Here is a 22,784-nt window from a genome sequence, read left to right as displayed (position 1 = left end):
GTTTGAATATTTAAGGTTGAAATGCCTAGACCCCGAAAACTGCAACCCTGTAGGCGGTTCTGGAGGCATGCCCCAGAGACTACAGATTACTGATCAGTTCAGCTGGGTATTTGTCACAAAATGTATTGGCTGAAGTCAAGGCCAAGTTGTTGAAAATCATGCAAAACTGAAAAAAGTGGAAGAAAACATTTTTTTAACGTTCATTTATTAATGTTAATTGAGCATCCACAGCAGTGGGAAACAATAGAAAAAACCTCTGATAGCAACAACTGACAAGAACAATCTTGATCCCAGCACATTCTAGAATCTGTATACAATATTGCACTTTCTCCCAGCATTTGGCAACATGCTACTGTTAAAATGCCTAGGCCTATACAACAACAAAAAAACACCATTGGCTGCAGTAAGGTTGACAGTTACCATCCAAAACTGCCGAAAAATCACAGAGAATCCTAAAATGGAGGAAAGTCACAGAATCTGTGGCACCTGCAACTTCTGTGACAAATACCCAGGCTTGTTGATCAGTAAATCCCAATCACATCATGAAATCCCCCCAATAATATCTAATCACCGTGCTATATTATTGGCCTATTTTGTAACATTGGGGAGTTTCATAAAAATATACAACGGAATTTTAGCATGAGAAAGAGAAAGGTTCATAGCTTTGGGTCTTGTCACTCAGGCATTCATAGAGAAAGATGCCTTCCTACCAATCAAAATAAATCAAACAGATTGGACAGATTGTATAAAATTGTGCAAAATCTTTATTTTATTTTATTTTTTTACTTTCAGGATTACATTTGAATCCCGTTCATTCAAGCACAAGACTGACAGGAAAAAAGACAAGAAACCACTGTTTAACAGATACATAATTAATCGTAAAGTACAGTATCACCATTGGGAAAGCAGTGGACACTGATGGTCCAAGTGAACTATTGGGACAGGAAGGAAGTATATCAGGAAAGCAGAGATATGTTTGGGTGTCAGTGTTTCTCTTGATTCCCTGTTGTCTAAGCAATACACTGTTTTCTTGCCTTACCATCCACCAAACATTCTTCAAGGTATCCAAAACCTCTTTCATACTCTTTTTAATGCCTCTCTGAAGTTGTACCGGCCACCACAAGCAAGCTCACAAAATGGCTGCCAAGTGATGTCATTTAATCGTTCATAAGACAAGTCTCTTTGAGTGTGGAAAACTCTGCAATAGTGCAATGGAAAGTATAAAACACGCAAACATAAATACAAACCATCAATCACATTAGAGCATAACTAACTAGGTAAATTATACATGACGGTCATTCCCCAAGGTAAACAGAACTGATTTGAATTAAAGCACTTCAGTAACCTCCGGAGTTCTGTTAGGAATGAGTTTTCAATCAGAGATGCCGATAAATAGCCCCATGGTCCCTCATTTAAGGAAATACCGGCCGGATAAGCATAATATACAAGTGCCTGTGGAGGACCTCAGTGTTGATTGGATAGGAATCCTTCAAACTACTTTAATGCTAATTGGTTGGGAATCCAGCAAACAGCTTCTAGTTTATCCATTTTTTTTTTCATTCCTCCACAGAGAAAGAAAAGCTGTTGAGACTGGTGCCCAGGTTGATAGAGTATGTAAATTTTGCCGAAACCATCCAGAAAGATCCTTGGGGTATAAATGAAGAAACAATGGAAGTATACACGTTTTTACTGTGACATTCTGTATCTCCTATATGAGCCATTAAGAACAGGCCCCGCTCTGAAAATAACCTCGCTTTGTTCTTGTGCAGTCAGAATAAGTTTCGTCTTCGTGTCACGTGTGAGGAGCTGCTATAAGGGACGTGATTACGCTATATGCAGAGCGAGCCCGCTCCAATTCTGTATTCAAGGAGCTCCGTGTTTATTCAAGCAGCAAAGGGAAATCAGCTTTAATTTAGGGAAAATAACTGCAAAGCGGTGCTTAGGACACGGCTGATCGCGCCTGAGATCTGCGCTCACGTTAAATGACTCGAAGGAATATGAAACGAACCAAAGGTCGCCAAAACACTCCCTCATAAAAAAGTAATGAAATGACAAACAAAGGCTTGTTCACCCCATTATCCTCAGGCCAGCAACGGCAGGCTCGTACAAGCATTCTGGATCATTCTGAATTATTTTCCAATATAGTGAATTTCAGACATCCGCCGTTTGAAATGACAAAGACAGTTTTATCGGCCACTGCCTGTAAAATGAAAGGTTGAGTAAAATGGCACAGTGGCTTGGGGGGGGGGGGGGGGGGGGGATGAGAGAGCACTGGGCAGAGTCTCGGAGGCAGGGGGTTGGCGAGTCGATAGGTCAGGTCAGGTGAACAGGACAGCAGACCAGTGTACAGACTGGATCGAGCTTAATGTTCTTATCTGTTCTTCCTGCTCAATGGGAGACCAACGTGAGTAGGCCACGGGATTTCAAATATCCTATTTAAAAGTCTCATTAGAGTCTCCCTAAACAGACAGCTTCAACGGGAGATATTTCTGCCTGTCAACCTCATTTCATCTGAAGGGAAGTCCATTATCAATCATTCACCCGGGGCCTTTTCGAAAGGCAGATGGTAAAACGTCTATTAGGGGCTGTCAAAGACGGAATGAGAAATAGAAGGGGCGAAATAAAAGAGAAGGAGAGTGAAAGGAAACAGACAGAAAGCTCCACTCGCTCTCCCCTCAAGCCAGCGAAAATCGAGCCGTTTCGTCCGCGCTATGGCTCGAACGGCCCAGCGGGCTCAGGCCACGCGCGTGCTCCCGGTGCCCCCTGGTGGACAAACGAGCGTCGTCTCCTCCGAATCCTCTCAGCTGGAGTAAATCTGGGTCCCAATGACGCGCATGATCTCCTTCTGGATCTTGGGCTCTTGGGTGTTGATGTTGGCGTCTCCCACCTGGCCGTCCTCATACCTGAACGGAAGACAAACGGACAAACAGACGGATCAGGGGGAACGCATGCAGCTTTCTTCCAGGAAGATTTTTAGAGTGGTGTCTGGAAGCAGGAAACCAGCGGCGACGTTGTACTCACACAAAGAAGAACCGCGTGCAGACGTGATCAGATACAGGGCACACCCAAATGTTCCCGTGCTTCTGCAGGTCCTTAGATGTTATTACTGTGGGAAAGCATAAGTTATTACACCACTCATGGCAGCCTCACATTGTTTTTTTTTGTTGTTTTTTTTGGGGGGGAGGGGGGCCGAGAGCAGCATGTTCCCACCTTTTGTATTTTTTTTCTTTATTCAGACAGGTAAAAAAACAGGGAGAGTGACAAGCAGAGAAAGGATCGCAGCTCGGAAGGCACTGTGGCAGTGGATCACCATCCACACAGAGGACTTGTATAACGCTCAAGAGTTGGCCACCCTATGGATTGCTCCACGTATCTCGACGAGAATTGATCGGGATGCACTGTGTTCATTTTTCTATTTTTGTTAACTGATCTACAATATTAGACTTTTAGTTCAGATCGTTTACCTTCACACAGAGCAATGCAGTTTAAATTCCGGCTCTGAAGAAACCTGGACTGTATTGGACGGCTCTGGGAAAAGACCAAGTTGCACAGAAAGACAGATTTTAACAGAAGCTCATAAACATACTGGTACCCAGCACAGTGCACTATGGCCAAATCTGGTTTCGCAGCATTTTGTCTGAAAAAACAGCACAATAGGTTATTTATTTATCCATTCTACCATATAAAATACCCTGCGTTACTGCGATACAAATTGTTCCCGTCCTCAAATAAATAGCACATGGATAAGGAAAGTTTGAAAATCAATGCTATATCAGTTATATTTTTGAGTGGTGCAGGAGTATGCTACAATCTGCAGTACCTGTGGAATGGTGTTCATGCGGTTATAACGTTGGACCAGCTCGTCTTTGGTTGGCATGCGATGTTGTCCCTTCCCCATCCCTAGACACACAGCACACGTTGCCATAGTGACCAGGTGAAACAAAAGCAAGGTTAATCTGTCTCCGCGGACCGGCAGTGTCACACACTGTCCACCATAACACAAACCTGCATGGACGCACAGGATCTTCCTCACAGTGCGTGTGCAGTAATACACACCATGCTTTGCGTTAGACTGCTGCTTTGCTACACACCAGTACTTACACACCAACATTGTACACACTACACGCCAGCGCTTACACATCAACATTGCATACAGTACACACGTGCGGTTACACAGCACCATTGTACATACTACACGGCCACACACTGTCTACACACTGTCATGTCAGCTGTCACCACGCTACGTGCCTGCTGTGTGGCAGACCAGCACTGGCACACAGGTTCACAGGCTATACTGCACAAGCGCCTGCTGCAGTGCCCCCCCCGATGTCTGACTCCAGCTCCGCTCCCCATATAAACCTCAGCAGCGGCAGCCAAGGTGCCTGGCATGCCTGGCATGCACCGCTGGGCAGGCTTTGATGCCCTCTGGCAGCGGGCCAGAGAACCCCAATGAAAGAGTCACAGACCAGTGACCAGCACCAAGAGCCAGACACAAATATGAGAAAAGACACACGGCCGACAGCATCGCACTCTCCCCCTTCAGCTATCCGAGCTGAGAACACACACGCACACACACTCACAGTCGGGCGTGCACACACACACACACATTCGCCCGAGCACACAAACACAGACACACACACACACACACACACACACACACACACACACACACACACACATGCACACACACTTTCGGCAGCACTAAGCAGGGACAGTTACCCACGCCCGCGGCGGTGGCGTCGGCTGAGCGCATGAGCATTGAGGGCAGAGACCGCAAAGGGTTAACAGAGGGCGATCGGGCCGTGTCCCTACCTGAATATCCAAAGGAAATGCTGGAGATGGGGCTCAGATAGATGCCCTTCCCGTACGCTGCCCCGTGTAGCTTGCGTTCCAAAAGAGCAGGGGGGGAGGGGAGAATCACTCAGAGTGAAAGGAAACAGACTCAGACGTACACAGAGGAAGAGGCGGAGCCTGCGCGCATCAAGTATCGCCTTCCGGAACTGCAATTAGCCGTTCGTCAAAAACTACAGTGGCTCTACTAGGACACTATTTCCATCTGACTCTGTCTTTGGCGCCATCAGCAGTCCTATCATTGAGTCGGTTATGATGCCAGGGAACACCTTGCAATGATTATGATTTTCTGTAACAAGCATCGGACAGGCGAGTGTCTGAGGGTAATTGAATCCCGGGAAACCGATGAGCCATAAAACCAGGGGAGATGGATGAAGGGAACGCCTGGAGAGGACAGGAAATGACCACACACAAGGATGAAGACCAAACAGAGAGCCTGTTTAAGGGGATCTTCTTGCAATAGGAACATCTTATTGTCTAAAACCGGAACCTTAAATCAAGCAAGGCACTATGGACAAGCAAAGACACTCACGGTGAACGGGGGGAGAAGTTTTAAGGAATGGGTGGAGGGTGGTAGAAGATGGAGAGAAGATGTAGGTTAAGGTGAAAGGTAAGGTGCTATGGCCTACATTTGACCTATAGAACCATGGGGTGGAAAGAAGGGGAGGTGACCATTTTCAGATGAAAGTTGAAAGCCAAAAACAGAGAAATGAGAGTACCCGATGGTGTGAAATGCTGGTGTAGGGTGACAGGCAGGACAAGAAAACAAAGCTCTGAAATGTTTGTGTCCTAGAGCCTGACTCCAGAGGAAATGGTGCCAGAAGAAGGACCTGCCGGGGGGGACAAATTAATAGCTTTGAAGAGTAGGTTTCTTGGAATTTTTTTTTTTCAGAATTCTAAGTCAGTGGTCTAGAACTCCATTGCTTTCAGTTACCAGTAGTTATTGTTACATCAGCATTAGAATGTTCAGTTAAGAACATTCTAATTTCATATTTGTGATCTTCCACTTTAAACGGTTAACAGCTTTGCCTATGAGAACAATGCAAGTTGGGGGTGTGACTTCAGTACAGTGGCGTGGGATTTAGCTCCAGCGTATTCACACGGTTATTTATCTTGGATTTAATCCAAACACTGTTGGTTATGACAAGGGCAAATTAATCCTCTGCAACCCAAGGACAAAAACCGTCTCTTCTTTCATTCTCATTAACAGGATACTAAGGTTCCACTGCAATTTACACCGCATTATAGAACTTCTATAATGAAATACTGAATTTCACAATCACACAATTCTAATCAGTTGTTGAGATGATCAGATCAATTACAGTGCCTTTCGAAATTATTTACACCCTTGATAAGAATGAGCAGAGAAGGCTGTATAAAAAAAGGGATGAGCTATTTTGTATGCTCAAAAAAGGAAAGTTATATTCTTTGAAAGAAAGAAATTACTTTAAAAAAAGAACACCATGCCTGGTGAGATATGATGGTGGATCTTTGATGTTATGGGGCTGACATCTACTGAACCTAGGGGCTCTTGTTCAAGTCAATGGAATCATGAACTTCAGCAAGTAAGAAGACATTTTGGCCAAAAACCTTGGTCCAGGAAGCTCAAACTTGGCCACAAATCTTTCAGCAAGACAATGATCCAATTATCTCAATGTTTATACAAAAATGGTGCAAATATTAGTTTTCCCAAGAAAATATCACTATATAAAATGTAGTTATGTTTGCAATTATAGAGACAGGGTAGCGAGAAGACCAAACTTTGTCAAGAGTATTGACATGAGTATTAGGGTGTGTACACATGTCCACTCCACATACACAAACAAAGAAGACTCATGATTCATTGTACATAAGAATATAAAATCAAGAAGGAGAACACAAGTACAAGTATGCTGGTTTTCTTACAGACTAGACTGGTCAATAGTCTTCTTTTGGGAATACTGCTACCATTTGTCCAATAACAACCCCCTTGTCACTGAAAACCTAGGAACCGGGATGCTGGCAAAAGCTGAGGCCCTATTCGCTATGAGATCCTCTAAAGTCGAGACCAGAGGACGAAGCAGAAGAGGCCCTACAAACCGAGGGATTCGGGGCGCACGGTGTGTTTGCAGCTCTTAGTGGTCCACCTTTGCCGTCGGCGAGACCGACAGGTAACCCCGGCAACCCAGTGAACACCGCGGCCTCCGTCCTCCGCGGACAGGGAGAGCCGCGGCGTCCACTGCCGTCAGCGCGGGAAGGGCCCGCGCCAGACACAAGCTGGGCGGTTACCGGTGTGTCTGTCCGATTCAAAAACAAAAAAGGAAAAATAACAAACGACCCGAGGAGGAACGTGGCATCCGTTGCTGTCAAAATGGATCAGCTGGACAGCAGGCCTGAGGTAGGAAGACAGGCTCTGTCCAAGAGTGCATGCGTCTCACTTGTGCTAACTGCGAGTGCTACATACCTGCAGTTTGGTATAAGAGGCATTGACTAGTCCATTTCTCAGAATGGAGTGCCAGTTCTCTATGTGGGACCCACTAGAGCAGTGTGGAGAGAGAGAAAGAGAGTAAGGAGAGCTGTGAACACAGAACAAACAGTTCTTTAACACGCGGCATCACGTGTGACCGAGACTTCGTCTGAGGCCTACAGCTGCTGTTGTACACAGGAAGGGCACAAATGTTATCTGTTTTTTTTTCACAGGCCTGGATTCAATCAATGTTTTCTCATAACTGTAACTCACAATTAAGCGTAATCGTCGGTTTGATTGTTTGTTTTTTCTTCACAGACACAGTTTGGCGAGTTTAGCAATGGCCAACATTAACTCACCAAACTGTGTTTGTGTTAGTCAAATTTAAGGACAAAAGCAAATTTAGTCTAGCTCTTATTCTCATCCTTGCACAAGCAAACAACTCTATCAGCTACAAAACAAGACAAGAGCAAAGCAACCGCAAATAACCAAGGAATGACCCAGCACCCTCTTTGATCAGGAATGCAACTGTCGTTTATCTGGCCAACCTGGGAGGCCCTGTGTCGGACGACGGCTGAGGCTGCTGGGTACAAAGCAACCGACCACAAGCGAACGCTGCCCAGAGTCACCTGGTTCTGCCATCTCCCAGGCTATTTAGAGAAAATAAGCAGTGGATTATATAAAAAGCCAGCCCGCTGGGACTCAAGTATACCCATCTTTTTTTCCCACTCTCTATTATTCTTAAAATAAAGAGCTGAGGTCAAAATGACTGTTTGGTTGTTATTTTTAGCATGGTCAGTATTCATAAGAATAGACACGGAGTGTAAAATAAATTCTCTGGGGAGACCATGCCAGTCTCCCTCGCTCGGAGGCAACATTTAAGCTCCTGATTAGTTCCCGGCCAATGGACGCATACAAAAGCTGCAGCGCGCCGCCCCTGCGTTCCCGCCCTCGCGACCCCGACGACCCCCGGGCAACGGATGGAGAGCCTCAGCGTTCGGCGACGTCTGATGGCCACCCCCATTTCGCTGCGCTACCATAGCAGTGGGTGGGGCTGCATGGTGGGGGTGGGGGGGGGACTCACTGGAAGGCGAAGGTGCTGCCGTAGAGCTTCTTGGCGGTGCGGAAGCGGGCTTCCTTGGCTGGGGGGCTGCTGAGCAGGAGGAACTGGTGGGACGTGTGCATGAACTTCAGTTGCTGTGGAAATGGGAGGGTGGAGAGAGAGAGAGAGAGAGAAAGAGAAGGCAAAAGAAAGAGAGAATGAAGAGAAACCCAGTGAGACACTGAACAAAATTAAAGGGGGTGTGGGGGGGCTGCCCAGACAGAGAGGGCGACCTACAGGACCAGTTCAAACGGAAGCCGAACATTCGGGGGCGTCCGCCGAAAACCCACGGGGCTCTGGCCTTCCTCTCTGGCCGGGGCCACAATTACTCAGCTGAACCCGCTGGCAGGACAGCAAAATTTACTCAACCAACGTTCCAGGTGTCAGCCGGAGGCTAGTTCATCTCCAACACCCTCAGATGAGCTGATCGTGACAGCACTGCAGAAATCGGTCTTAACAAGTGTCTCATCTTGCAATGAGACTTGAAGACTTGAGACTTTTTTCTCCTGGGTGCAAAATATTGGCTTGTTTTAAGTTACTTATTCTTGACAAGTGAAACTGGCAAATCTTAAAATGAGTATAACTGTCGCACCTTATTGGCACCTCATCTTTTTGTCTTATTTAGAAAAAGTAATAGAAATAAAATTTTAAGACTAAATATAAGACTAAAATGCTTGTTGAGATCATTTTTCGAGACTCTCCTGAGTCAGACTCAGGGGGCCTGACCTACCCTGCTCAGCGGAAGCTTGACAATGTGAGACCTGTTGCTGGAAATGATCCTGGAAGAGAGAGAGGAGAGTGAGAAGAGTCCTTCAGAGAGACACAGCCGTGTAGAAGAGCAGGCTCAGCTGAGGCACAGTCCTTTCCTCACCACTGCAGCAGGGGGTGTGCCAGAGGATCCAGCTTGTCCATCTGTTTCTTAATCTCCAAATATGACCCCTGTCAAAAATGCACACATATATTACTCACTGATTTGTCAACACGGCAAAAAAACTAAATAATTGTACAACCTCAAGAGCCAGTCAGAGGAATGATCATCGTCTTTGAAGCTCTATTCATCTTAATTTTGTGTACATTCGGTATATATTATTTTCGGATATGCCTGGTTCGTTGTGAGATGGGAGCTGTATTTACTGATGTACAGTGGAGTATGTGCATCCTCCTTATGTTTCTTACCTGTGTCATCTCCCGGATGGACATGACACTGTCCAAAGCTTTCTGAAGCCTCTCATAGTTCTTCTTCTGCAGCCAAAGAAGAGTGGAAGAGTTGCATGCCTCTTACTGTTAAAGGGCTTTGTGATGTTTTCCTTACAGTCAATCAAATTATGAACTGATCTCAGAACACATTTGAAATTTATCTGACTTAAACATTAGAGTTGTAGTATACTTCAAAATATTGCAGTTTAAAAAATACAATGCTGGTATAGCAAAAGGAAGGCAATGAACTCCACACCTTGGGGTTGAAGGCCAGGGTCTTGGGGTCGTTGGGGTCGACCACAGAAGGGTAGGGTTCAAAGATGATGCTTTTGCGGGGGGATTCCAGAGCTGCCCGGCACATGGCAACCAGCAGATCCACCACCTGAGAACCATCGGTAAGCAAACACATGCTCAACACAAACAGTACACTGTATATATGAAAGAAACTTGGGTGAAAGATATAAGTATATTATTATGCAGTGCCACTAGGCATCACAGAATGTTTGGGCCAGAATGAAGACACTTGCACTCACAGTAGCCTACACAGCTCGTCTGCTATTGCGGTGTGATCTTCAGGAAGAAATTACTCAAGGATAACTGCTTAAACTAGACTCAAGCTACAGTAAGCTACATCTAGGCCTCTTGAATCCAAAAACACTTAAGTCTGGATTGATATAACTCCTTTATCATGCCTTCAAAGGCTAAATGCTTTGATTGAATCTAGTTGTGTGTGTGTGTGTGTGTGTGTGCGTGTGTGTGTGAGAGAGAGAGAGAGAGAGAGAGAGAGAGAGATCATCACCTCTGCTCCAGTGGCCACTTCCTCGGCTGCTCCTGACATCACTCCCAGCGTGTAAAAGGAAAACACACACAGCTCCCTGGTACACACTGCCGGCTGCAAACACATGGACAGAGAGAGACACACACAGTTACACACATACACACGTACAAACACACACACACACACACAGACACACACACACAATACACGTACACACAAACACAAGTGGTGAAACAAGTAGTGTTTACTATCCATTTCAGGAGTGCTTCATTTTTGGTGACAATCATCCTGGTAATTAAAGTGCATTAAATTTCCTTTTTAATGCTGTTTAAAATTCCCAATAGTGGTCGTCATTCCTGCAACTTCAGTTATTAAGCCTACTGACATCCTCTCTTGCCTGGGTGATACAGTTGTCAATTATTCATAACCCTGCAGTGATATTGGCCACAGTTGGCTCTGGAAAGGTCTGTATTCCATACCAAACCACGGGGCATAAAAATATTCATATTTCATGTATATGCAGGGCACTAACGGCTTTCAGCTCGCATCTTCTTCAGATTTCATTTTCCTCTGCTCATATTTTGTCTACGGTTTTGTACCAAATAAAAAAGGAGGCGAGATTACCATAACTTTAGGGTCTAATGTATTCAAAACCTAGCGCTCCGTGAAAGATAACACCATCGCTGAGCGCAATCGCGCTTTGATGACACGCATTCATTTCAGCTTCGCGTCTTTGCAGTAAGTGCCTCTGTATCGCGTTCCGCGCGGCGCTTTGTACCTTGAGCATGGAGCCGTTCTGAAAGACGTGCTGCTCGTCGCACACCACGCAGTATTCGTTCAGCGTGGGGATCCGCTGCTCCGAGTATTTCATTATCTGTCGGGAAGAAAAGTGACCTTTTTCCTCGCAGTCTCTCCACTTTCCCTCGGGGGAGGGGGTCCGAGCTTTGGCTTACAATGGCTGCGTTCCAGGAGGTAAAGCTTTCTGAATTCACCTTTTTCCAGATTCCTCCCCTGCTCTCATTTAAAATGGATGAAATGTGATCAGTTATGGCAAGGGATGAATTTCAAATATTTCTTTTGTTCATGTTGTCCCCTTATGCCAGAATTGTTTATTTGTTTTATTGACCTTGTCTGCATAACAGATTTTCCACAGGGATAGTAATGATTGAGTTGACTTGACTTGACCTTGAATGGGGAACTTTACATGAAATACAAACATAATTTTTTGTCCACCATGAACCCAACTATATATGCTTAAACACGTGATCCACTATACATTAGCTACACAACTGTAATTGGTTCCTTTTACTGGCTGGCCAGATTTAGGTATGGAACTCAAATATTCCTTGGATAGAACTGTTAAAATTAACATTTTAATATTATATAATTTTAATTATTATTGCAATACAGTGCCCTTCTTGCACCACCTTGTGGATATAACATATATAACAGGAAGCCTTTTTATTCTGCGCAATTGATCACTGAACAATTTTGGTGGTTCCCGTTTACTTTCAGTTCTATTTTTTTTCACTTATGGATAAAATTAATATGATTTTGGTTGCCATTTACCAATCATTTCGTCCTTTAACTATGAGAAACGACGCGGGATTAATTAATTGTGTGTGTTATCAACACAATCTGGTAAAAAATAAATATATTCAGGCTTCAAAACTCTAACATACAACTTCAACAAGTAAAGACATCCATATTAAATCCAAAGATCTTGAGAAAAATTGTCAGTGCTTGTGTCGGAGCTGGCATCAATAATTTTCTACCCCTATTAATTTCCCTGTTAGTCTGACATGGTGATGGAATCGGAATTCCTTATTTGGGTGCAAAATTTACTTCACATTTCCATGGTCTATTATTCTGAACATTTCATGGCAATGCAATAATTCTGAAAATTCTGCAATAGGTAATATAAGTGTAGTATTATATTATCAAATATAGTTACTTTTTGGAACACAATGCTGTAATACCACAACAAAATTGTACTTTTACAGTGTATTCAGTAACAATAAATATACAAGATAAATGTGCAAGACACTCTACTAAGCCATGTATGGAAATTTGATTATAATACTATCAATTATTTACAGCTCCACCGTACTGTGCTTTGCCTGTAAAGACAAAGCCTATGCCACCAGGACACAAACAGTAAAAGCGCAGTCATTAGGGCATTAGGTAGCTGGATAAATTACACCGCGGAGCATGCTTGACTAACCGGGAGCTTACCTGCACTAAGAAGCCATACTCCAAGGTAGGAATATTCTTGCAGTGGCCTCCCGCCTGGGATGAAAAAAACAATTCAATCAGCTGCTTCGTGGTAATCTGCGCCGGAGGCCTGGCCGCAGGGACAGCCACAGTCTGATGGGTCAAGTGAAGACAAAGCATTATGGGAAAAGGGTGCCAGCAATGTAGCGCAGGAGGGAAGGGAAGGTTGCGGGAGATACGAGTACTGAATTTAGAAGGAGCGGCAGGCAGGCGTCTTATTGCATTTATGTTCGGTTTTGTAGATTTAATATACAATATACACAATATGTGTTTTATCAAAATTATAAACCACTCTTGGAAACTGTAATATCCTGATGTCAGCTTTAATAATAATTATACTGCAAAAACACATGCAGAGTACAGATAGTATTTCTGAGAATAAAACTAGCCTGCAGTCTTTGCTGCCCATAAATGTGGGATGGAGAACAAAACGCTAATTCTAGTTTTTGCTCATATTTTGGGGGAGGAGCAGAGGTGGGATGGAACAGGGCAGGACACGGCTTACCTGGCTGTTGGGGGGGTAGCTGAAGAGCTCCCCCTTGGGGTTCTTCACGGTACAGGAGATGGAGCGGTTCATGAGCCGGGTGACCCGCAGCTCCGGCACGGCCAGCTTCCCCTTCAGACCCGGGTCCTGGATCAGGGGGAAACTGGGCGATCTGGACGAGGGCCAGAGACAGGAGACATGCATGGTCCGTATTTTAGTTTTAGGCTTTCAAACCCTTTGAAGAGTAGGTTTTTTTTTTTGGAATGTTTTCAAAAACTATATGTCAGTGTTTCTACAACTCCATTGCTTTCAACTACCAGTAGCAATTGTTACATCAGCATTAGAATGTTTGGTAAATAACATTCTAATCACATGGTTAACCCTTTAAGGTGTAATACATGATTAGAATGAAGCAGAAATAAGCAATTAGAATGTTCTTAACTGAACATTTTAATGCTGATGTAACAATGACCACTGATAATTAAAAGCAATGGAGTCTTAGAACAATGACTTAGAATTTTGAAAGAAAAAATAACATTCCATAAAACCTAGTCTTCAATGGGTTAAACCATATTTTTCCAGTAGATACCACTATATCCAGGCCCATTTACCACCAGGAAAATGGGCAACAACAATGAATTATCACAGCATCAATTCTGTGACATAATACAACATGTATTGTATAAGAATTCTAGAACTGATGATGCAATGAGTACTCATTGTAGTAGCACAACAATAGGAACTACATCTTTAGAAAGTGCTTCAAATTATGACTGTTACATTGAAACCACCATCTCTACTGCTGTAGTAATGGTTAATACTGTGGACTACATTATTATACAATGCATCTAATTGTAACAGTAGTTCTGTCATATAATAAGAACAACAGATCTAGAATCTCTATTTCTTAGTAATATCTGGAAAAGATTACAGAATGTTGTAATTATACATGTACAGTATATGATAACAGCCATTGTAGTTGTAAAGTGTGCAGTTGAGGTAATACTTGGGTATGGGGGAGAAGATGCTGAGTCCAGCACGAAACTTCTTGATGGTGCCCCCAGCCTTGAACCAGCTGTGCCTCTTCTCCTGCTGCGCCTTCAGGAACTCATTGCTCAGGTGTTTCCACTGCTGTGATGTGAACATGCTGAGGATTCTGGGAGAATGAGGCAGGATGAGACAGAGTGTTTTACAAATGTCCAAAATCCTTACCCACAGAAGTAATGAATCTGTACAATTCTTATGGGATACATATATTCCCTAAAAATATTAAATAATCGGTGAACAGTAAACAGTGAATACAAAAAAGAATATACAAAAATAGTTATTATCTACTCCTGCAAATTACCAGTAATTAAACTCACAATTACCATTTACAATGTATTGTATATCTAACTGAAACTTCCACTTCAGCTAGTAGCCACCACATGCTAAAATTAATTGAAATGTTTAGCTGGATGGAGCAAATGTTGATGATTCAGAAAGTCATTATGGTATCCATGCTTCGCTTGGCTATTAACAGTGGCATGGTGCTCAGACCTGTGTGTGGAGGGTCATTACAGGGGCTCACTTTTTCAGCTGGAGTCCCAGGCTGAAGCCCTCTTTATTGGACGGCTGGAACACTTCCACCGACGGCTCTGCAGACAAAGCAGAAGCAGGCGTCAGCTGTTGACTTCGAAGCCGCGTGACTCTGAAGTGGTGAAGGAGCAGAGTTATGGCAGAGTTATGGTTTTACTGAGGGAGAACAGAAAGGCCGTTTGGCGCTCACCGGGTCCATCCAGGTACTGGGAGAGGGAGAAGCGGAGGCGAAGCACGATGGGCTCGGTGCGGATCACCTTCCAGGCGGTCGCAACCTCCTCCTGAGGAGAAGCAGATACACACAGAAGCATTTGGGATTGCACCACTAATAAGGAAAATGATGTGGATGATACAGTAGAGAGAGGTGAGGCAACTCACGTCCAAGAAACCGATGTTGATTTGCAGGTCGATGTCCACATCGTCAATCGTCCCATACTCCCTGTCAAGCAAGAAATGGAGAGAGATATGAATCAACAAAGGTCTTTTGGCATTTCACAATTTCAACTTACTGTATGTAATCAGGGTTACAAAAAATGTGTTTATTGTACAAGGTGCCATTTTAACTTTCTCTGAACTTTGATCATTTCAGGTGGAGTCATAAAGATCAGAAGGCTATAAACACAGCTAGAAATAAAGTTGTCCACGGCCTGGAGATAGGACAGTCTCACCCAACACTCATTCAAACCCCCAGGGGTTAAGAAGACCACTCCTGGTTCAAAGTACCTGAACTGACCAATACCCACATTAAAAGAAAGCATCATATGTACAGTATGTGCATGTAAATAGCTGGGAACGATATGATAAATGTGGTGGATTGTGAATAATATCAACCGAAATGCAGGAGATGGTGATACATAGACAGGCATGCTGAGCTGTTATTAGATGGTATAGGGAGGTTGTGATCCCAAGTATGCATGGAGGGGAAAGTAAAATGTATTTATAGATAGGTATGTATTGCCTACGTAAGTGTTTGGGTTATAGAAAGCCCACCACCTTGGGCCTCCATGGCAAAGTATCTAAGAAAATGACAGGTAAAATCGTAAGATCATGTCCAACATACAAAGTATCTTATCACAGTCACTAGATTGTGATGGTTCCCCTGTGTCTACAGTATACTTCCTGGAAGAGACTAGGAGCGTGGGTCTCTTGGTGGTGGGGATTCCTGTTGAGACATTATTTGGGCATACAGAGTGAAGTGTGTAATGTGGAAGGCTTGCTCAGGATTGCATTTAAGTCTAATACAACATTTGGGGAGAATCTGCCTAACAGTTCTCCAGGTACCATAGTCATCATTTGGGAGAATCTGCTTAACAGTTCTCCTGGTACCATAGTCATCATTTGGGAGAATCTGCCTAACAGTTCTCCTGGTACCATAGTCATCATTTGGGAGAATCTGCATAACAGTTCTCCTGGTACCATAGTCATCATTTGGGAGAATCTGCATAACAGTTCTCCAGGTACCATAGTCATCATTTGGGAGAATCTGCCTAACAGTTCTCCAGGTACCATAGTCATGTCCATACAGAATAATTTGGTTATGTACTTTGCTGGTAAATATGTTCATGTCTATTATTCTTAGCCAGCATGCTATCTTGTGTACAGCTATTGGTACTGAACGTGTTCATATTCGTTTTTACTTAATTTAATTAATAAACCATCATGCTTCCACCATATCTGCATCTTCCTTTCCAGTTTTGAAACATCACAAGTACCCAGGATACAGTTATAAACCCCACAAGAGCTGGTGGGTATGTTCTTAGGTGTGACGGTGTTTCAGGTGCTGTGGTATCTATGCTTGAATTTCAGATTCACACCTCACTCAGAGCTAGCTACAAGTTGCAAGAGACCTCTGAGGTTTAACGCTAGATTCCAAGTTAGAAGGGAATCTAGCGGGTTAGAGTATTGAGTATTGAGTAAGAAATCTCAGACCTCTAAGTTTCTAGCAGTGGAATCCAAGCCATTCATAAGGGACCTCTGAGTAATGAGTAACAAGTTTCAGACTTCCAAGTTTCTAGGAATAGAATCCAAGTTATTTATACTCTGAAAACTAAGTCATCCTCATGCCTAGGCCATCTGTACCCGTAACAAGTTTTAGACCTCTGAGTTTCTCATAAGTTTAGTCCCCCATTTTTTGAGACTAAGCCAGAGGGGGTGCTGGTGCCAGGCATGGACTCTGAGATGTAAGTATACTGCCAAGAACCAAAGAATATACATCAGGTTATGTCTGGACATATCATGTTTCTATAGCAATTTTCCTCACACTTATTAACAAAATGTCCAAAACATTTCAGTTACAGATTTTGAAATGAAATGGAATCAGATAAACGTGTGTTTTCCTCCCTGCCACCAAATCTAACTTCGTACAATTGCTACAGTAATTAAAGATAGCAGCCATTTACACGAAACAACCAAAAACTGAGTGGCGGAGTGGAGTTTGGGCTCATGTCTTTTGGACGCGTGTACTGTACCTGACAGAGACCGCGCTGTCAGTGTAGATGTCCTTCACTGCCTCGATGTCGGCGTCCAACTGGGGGTGTCTGTATAGGTCAGCTGCACAGCTTCCCTACAACCGTTCAACAATGTTCATCTCTCAAGCTAACGTGCTACTGCCAAAAATTCACAATGGGAGATATGCCCTAACAGAGCAATATCAAATCAAATGTCTTACTTGTATTTTGTAGCAGAGCATTGACTATTATTAATAAAGAAAAATGAACCTTATCAAGCACAGAGTTTTAGAATTTCTGCCGGTGTCACAGAGTTAGCATTAGCTATTATTCATTAAGAGCTTATGTAGCAATCCGTGATGATCCAAGTGTGGTGTGTTAATGAAGTCAATGTTTAATAAATTTAGAGTGGGTGTAGAAGGGCAGTGGCATCTGTGAATTCTGTTATTGTGTGTGAGAGAGTGAGGCGAATATTGTGAGAGTGGTCTGATTATGTTGTTGGACTACGTGAGAGAGTGGAGTGAATATTGTGGGCCTGATTTCCTAAGACCGTAGAACGTGCAAAACTAATAACACACCAATGATTGGTGCAAAACAGATACCGTGACGACTCACTGGTCATGATACTTAGTAAAACATATGAGCAGGGTCATTACTGTAACTACGCATTGCTAGAGAATACACCTCGTTTTTTCAGGAAATCAGACTGAAAGTTTTTGAAAATAATTGGGATTCCAATTGTTTCAGTGAGCATAAAACTAATGAGGGTTGAGGTGTAACTACTGGCAGGATATTCAGCTGCACTAGGGCTCCTAGCTGCTAAGGGGCCAGCCATTCCCTTTATCGCACACTACTGCTGAGTCAAACTACTAAAACCCCATCTTATTACAGAACTGTAAAGACAGTCACTGGCATGTTTGTGCTGGTTTTCTATGGTTTATGTAATGAACATGAGAACATCATGTCTAGTGCCAGTGCACATAGGCAGCAGATAGCACACTGACAGGACCAGCCAGTCACACTGACTCTGTCCATAGCTGTAAGCCCTCAATTAGCAATCATGTGTCGGATCCCTGGGCACACAGTGAAGTCCCCGTAGAAATGGATTTGCCGAGAACGGTATGGAAGAACTTGGCTGGCCTGTACAGAGCCTCATCCAACTCTTAATAATTTGGAAAGCCAACTGCGGGCCAGGCCTTGTCGCCCAATCAGCACCCGTCCTCACTAATGCTCTTCCAGCTGAATGGAAGCAAATCTCGACAGCAATGCTCAAACATCTAGCATAAAGCCTTCCCAAAAGAGTGAAGGTTTTTATAGCAGCAAAGAGTAGGCCAACTCCATATTAATGCCAAATTTAGGATGAGATTTTGGATGTCAGGTGTCCACATACCTTTGGCCATGCAGTGTACTATTTAGGCCTGTGTGATGATGGCGGAGGGTGTGTGTCTGAGGGTGATGGGCCGGGGGTGGGGCCTCCAGCTATAATTTTGCACCAGGGCCCATGAAAATTTTGTTATGCCACTGGTTGAGAAGTCCTTGATCTAAAGCTCTCCTTCACTCTCTTCCTTCACAGAGTTCTCCATAGCTGAGAAAAACTGATTCAGCATCCTCACCTGAATCCCGTACAGGAATTCCTCCGAGTCATTGTCTCCGTCAGATTCATCCTCTGCCCAAAACTGGCCCTTTATGTCCTGCAGACACATGGATTTTAAAAGGTCCTGTTTCTTCTGAATCAGTTCAACTCAACTCAGTTCAGTGATGCACTATTTGTAGGACTATCACCATCAGGACTGTCAAAGCAATGCAAGCCATGACCAATTTGATTGTTTTAAATATAAAATAACTGCTATATTATCAAAAATTCAAACATGTATCAGTGAATATAATCATTATAACATTTAAGAGAAGACAGAAATTTAATTATTTGAAAGACATGATCCAAATGTTTGTCGCCCAGAATGGTGCACTCTGTTCTGTAATAGATAGAAAACACTACTTGTTTCACCAACAAATTCAGCTCAGTTTTCTCTGTCTCTCTCTCTCTCTTGTTCTCTCAATAATCAATCCACCTGAGAATGGATAGCATAAGGGTCCAGGCTGGTTTCTATGATACATCTGGGGCAGAGACTAACTGAAACCCTTAATGCGCCCACGCTTGGTTTTTAAATAGATATAAAAGGAATCATACATCAAGTAAATCCAGAAATAGTCTGATCGACCAGTGCATGCATTTGCCAAAAACACATTGCGCAGAGATGTCAGATTACACTTTGGAGTGTGTCCCTTAGGGACAAGACACATTGCTTTATTTTTTCTTTATACCATTATAACTTCATGCAGACACTAGCAATGACAGATTTGGCCATCCTAAAATAATTTCAATCTGAGTCTGAATTTCAACTATAATGACGCATTGGGCAATCTTATCCAAATTCAAACCCTCACTCAAAAACTGTGTGAAATGAACAGTCCAAGATATGTATATTGCTCAATTGTTAGATAGAGAATTGTATTTTATTTTATTTTTATTTCATGAGCTGTGAGTCACTATATTTTTACAGATTCTGAATGCCAGATCATTTGTGTACCTTCAAGTAGTTATTGTAAAGCAAGCAGACAATGAACAGGAGACATTGGCAACATGCCTAGTCTACATGTTTATATATACAGTATATTGTATAGTTTCCCCTCAAATCACATTATAAGCTCGTCATGGAATATTTGTCAACACTAAATTTACATGAATGGAACAATGAATACAGCAGCAGACCACATGATCGAACAGACCTACCATTGCCATCTGCAATTCATATGTGTTTCTCTGACAGAGGCCAGTGTCTCCCACCCATTCCAGCTGTGGTAGTGTGAAGGCAGGGCTAGGAACTAGGAAGCTGAATCCACGGGGGGCCTCCTTTCTCTCTTTTTTTTCCACTGCTGCTGTCTCCGTGGCAACCCCTGGTTCCTTGCATTCATGGAAGAAAAAGGGGAAAAAATTTTTTTTTTTTTTAAAGGTACAATTCACACTTCACATCACATTTCCCGGGGACAGCTGGATCAAATGAGGACAGTGAAGAATGTATTGTAATGGATGTACAACATTTCCATCTCTGATCTCATAGCTGTAGTCTTTTTTTACACCCTTTTTATGATCATCTGCACTCTATCCTGGGTATCCTAGCAACAACCAATTCTGTCTTCCGTCGCCATTTCATTAATCATTGTGGAATGTGTGTGGGAGAGATTCTGTGGGCTTTTTTAAACATGGAGGGTTATTTATTTATTTATTTATTTATTGTTTTCTGAAGAAATGCTTCTTTATCGTTATTTTGTATATGCCATATCCAGAAAAATTCTCAGTGATTCTTAAATATCTGAATGAACATTGTCGTCTCACCTTCTACTTCGTATACATGCAAGTCTATAAAAAGAATATGGCTGCGCAAATGCTTGTGCAATTTGTTTTGTATGCCTGCACATGAATCATTGTTGAACCCTTTGTGGCATCATGTTTAAAAAGTAACAACTGAAATGTTGTTTATTTTTTTTCACTTCGGGGTCAAACAAGGTAATGTGAAACGCTCCGCTGGCGTTTTCATGCAGTGTGACACGATGCGATTCGTTTTTCCGCGAGGCAGACGGCCTAATCTCGCCATTTCGGGCGCGTGTGTGTACCGACTGGGTGAGGGCAAATCGCGGAGGCTTTGTTTACACGGCGCAGGCCTCAATCAGAGCTTCTCGAACGTCTGACATGCTTCTGAGCATCACACATCTGCAGCTCGATTCTGTTGTCTTTATTGCCCTGATTATATCAGCCTTCGAACAGCAGGATCGCTGCCACTTCTCTGACTGCTACCGGAACACAGCACGGATCTGCTCCAGGACATATCTCCTGTTGTCACGTCCGCTATTTAATTCATGCTTCAACTGCAGCGCATTGTGAAACAGACATTCACATATTGATAGACAAGCATATCAGACGTGTCCAAAGTAAACAATTTGTGAGGGAGAATAATAAATTAGACAATGTTTCTAGAATTTTTGTTGGTATTTCAGGATGTAATTTGGATTTGGAATTTAAAGAGGGCTTCTGTGATGTTTGTGAATGTCTGCGTGTTTGCTGATGAAAAGGTCTCATAAATTCTTGGCCTTGTGCAAATCGTTTTCTGGGCACGGAATAATGGTGTGGGAAAAAAATCATTTGGAACAAAAATGAAATGCAGATACAGAATTTTTGTTTTCAAAATATCAGCGCTCCTTTAATGACTTGGGGGTCCTGTGTGGCAGTTCCAAAGCTCAAAAGGTCATGCATAGCTAGAGGATATTTTAAAATCAGTGTACAGATCCCTGTTTCGGACAAATAGTGAGATGGCACTAACATTAAAATAACATTCTCTGAAGATGACAATGAAAATTAAGGTAAAGATGAAAAGAATATAGAAGATGATGAAAAAGACAATGATGATGATGATAGTGGTGGTGGTAGGGACTCATCATATGAAGAGGCTATTTCTGTATGAGAGCTATTGAGGAGTATCCAAATTCAAACCATAAATTAAGAAGCATAATAGCACTACTGCGCACAGTTGTATGTAGTAGGTGCACATGAAAAAATTCACACACTTTATAGCACTGTTTGTGTGTCAAAAGCTGAAGAGCTACAGTGTTTATGACAGTGCTAAAATGACTGTATAAATTACAGGTGAATCAAAACAAGACACATTTCTTATCTTTCATAAGATACAAAGGAGAGGCTCCATAGCAGGGTATGTTTCATCTAGTGCTGTCTAACACAGTGTGTCTGGGTTTGATATGACTCAATAGAAAGATTCTTACCCTAACTCACCCATGCCCCTCCACCCCTCTCGCTCTCTGTTTCTCAGAGTGAGGTTTGTTCTCTGCATGCTTCTTATTTTCACCCAACATTTGTCAAATTGTTGTCTTTTGTGACTATTATATCAATTATTTTAACAATTTGTTTCACAATAATAAAAAAACATTCAAATTCCCGTCAGCATATTTACTCTTCCTGTTACTTTCCATCCATCATTTTAACCCCCACCTGCCCTCCAGCTTGTCCCCCTCTCTCTGCTTCCATCCTTCCTCAATGTCTTTATCCTGCCCTGGGCGCTGCCCCCCTTCCCCTCACCCCGACCCCCCCCCCCCCCACACCCAGCAGTCCGACAGACCCAAAGAGACCCCATCAATATAATGCGCATGAAGGTGCAATTAGAATAATTCCAGCCCCTGCGCCTCCCCTGCCACGCTTACCTTCTCAGAAGACAGAAAGGAGGTCACTGGCTTTTCCGCTTCAAGGGTGCACCTGGATGCGTATTCCTCTCCTTTCTCCTCCTACACTCATAAAAAAACAACGGATGGCTGAATTAAAAAAAACAGCTGAGGGCCGCAGCAGCCTCTCTCTCTCTCTCTCTCTCTCTGTTCCTGCGTCTCCCTCGCCCGGCTCTCCCTTCGTGTGCACCGCTCTGTGGAAATGCGCCGCGCCGCCGAGGCTAGGCTGTGTGTTTATCTGTTGCGGACCTCCCTTCCTTCTGCTGTCTTATTTTGCCTGACAACACAGAGCGGGCCCGAGCATGCTCAGTGGGAGCCGAGCGGCCGGTCACGTGACTCAC

The 22,784-nt window shown here is 43.3% G+C and overlaps 1 protein-coding gene across 6 annotated transcripts; it reads right to left on the bottom strand.

The window, feature by feature from the left end:
* Positions 1-741: 741 nt before the first annotated feature.
* LOC135255207 (protein mono-ADP-ribosyltransferase PARP6) lies at positions 742-22,729 on the bottom strand. 6 transcript variants are annotated; one of them, XM_064336056.1, is made up of 23 exons: positions 22,426-22,729; positions 19,949-20,119; positions 18,771-18,848; positions 17,179-17,273; positions 15,089-15,149; positions 14,901-14,991; positions 14,703-14,769; positions 14,139-14,288; positions 13,154-13,316; positions 12,610-12,663; positions 11,153-11,248; positions 10,396-10,488; positions 9,853-9,978; positions 9,576-9,641; positions 9,271-9,338; positions 9,130-9,178; positions 8,382-8,494; positions 7,295-7,367; positions 4,813-4,882; positions 3,821-3,900; positions 3,465-3,528; positions 3,022-3,106; positions 742-2,903 (listed from the first exon to the last, which is right to left on the bottom strand). In XM_064336056.1, exons 2-23 carry the CDS (start codon positions 19,955-19,957, stop codon positions 2,801-2,803), a joined length of 1,854 nt encoding a protein of 617 aa, XP_064192126.1. In that variant the 5' UTR covers positions 19,958-20,119; positions 22,426-22,729; the 3' UTR covers positions 742-2,800. The 6 variants fall into 6 exon arrangements, 5 of the variants coding, with proteins under 5 accessions (XP_064192126.1, XP_064192122.1, XP_064192127.1 ...); XM_064336052.1 differs by having other exon boundaries at positions 12,610-12,741; positions 22,426-22,728; XM_064336057.1 differs by having other exon boundaries at positions 13,154-13,304; positions 22,426-22,728.
* Between the last annotated feature and the right edge of the window lie 55 nt (positions 22,730-22,784).

This window comes from Anguilla rostrata, chromosome 5 (genome assembly GCF_018555375.3).
Source record: "Anguilla rostrata isolate EN2019 chromosome 5, ASM1855537v3, whole genome shotgun sequence".
NCBI classification, from domain to species: domain Eukaryota; kingdom Metazoa; phylum Chordata; class Actinopteri; order Anguilliformes; family Anguillidae; genus Anguilla; species Anguilla rostrata.
Note: the sequence above shows the minus strand (reverse complement) of the source record. Positions and strands in the feature narration are given on the sequence as shown.

Coding starts and splice junctions, on each gene's coding strand:
- LOC135255207 (XM_064336052.1), bottom strand. Junction 17,274..18,770: donor AATTCCTGTACGGGATTCAG/GTGAGGATGCTG, acceptor GAACGGTTGTAG/GGAAGCTGTGCAGCTGACCT. Junction 14,770..14,900: donor CCAGTACCTGGATGGACCCG/GTGAGCGCCAAA, acceptor CTTTGTCTGCAG/AGCCGTCGGTGGAAGTGTTC.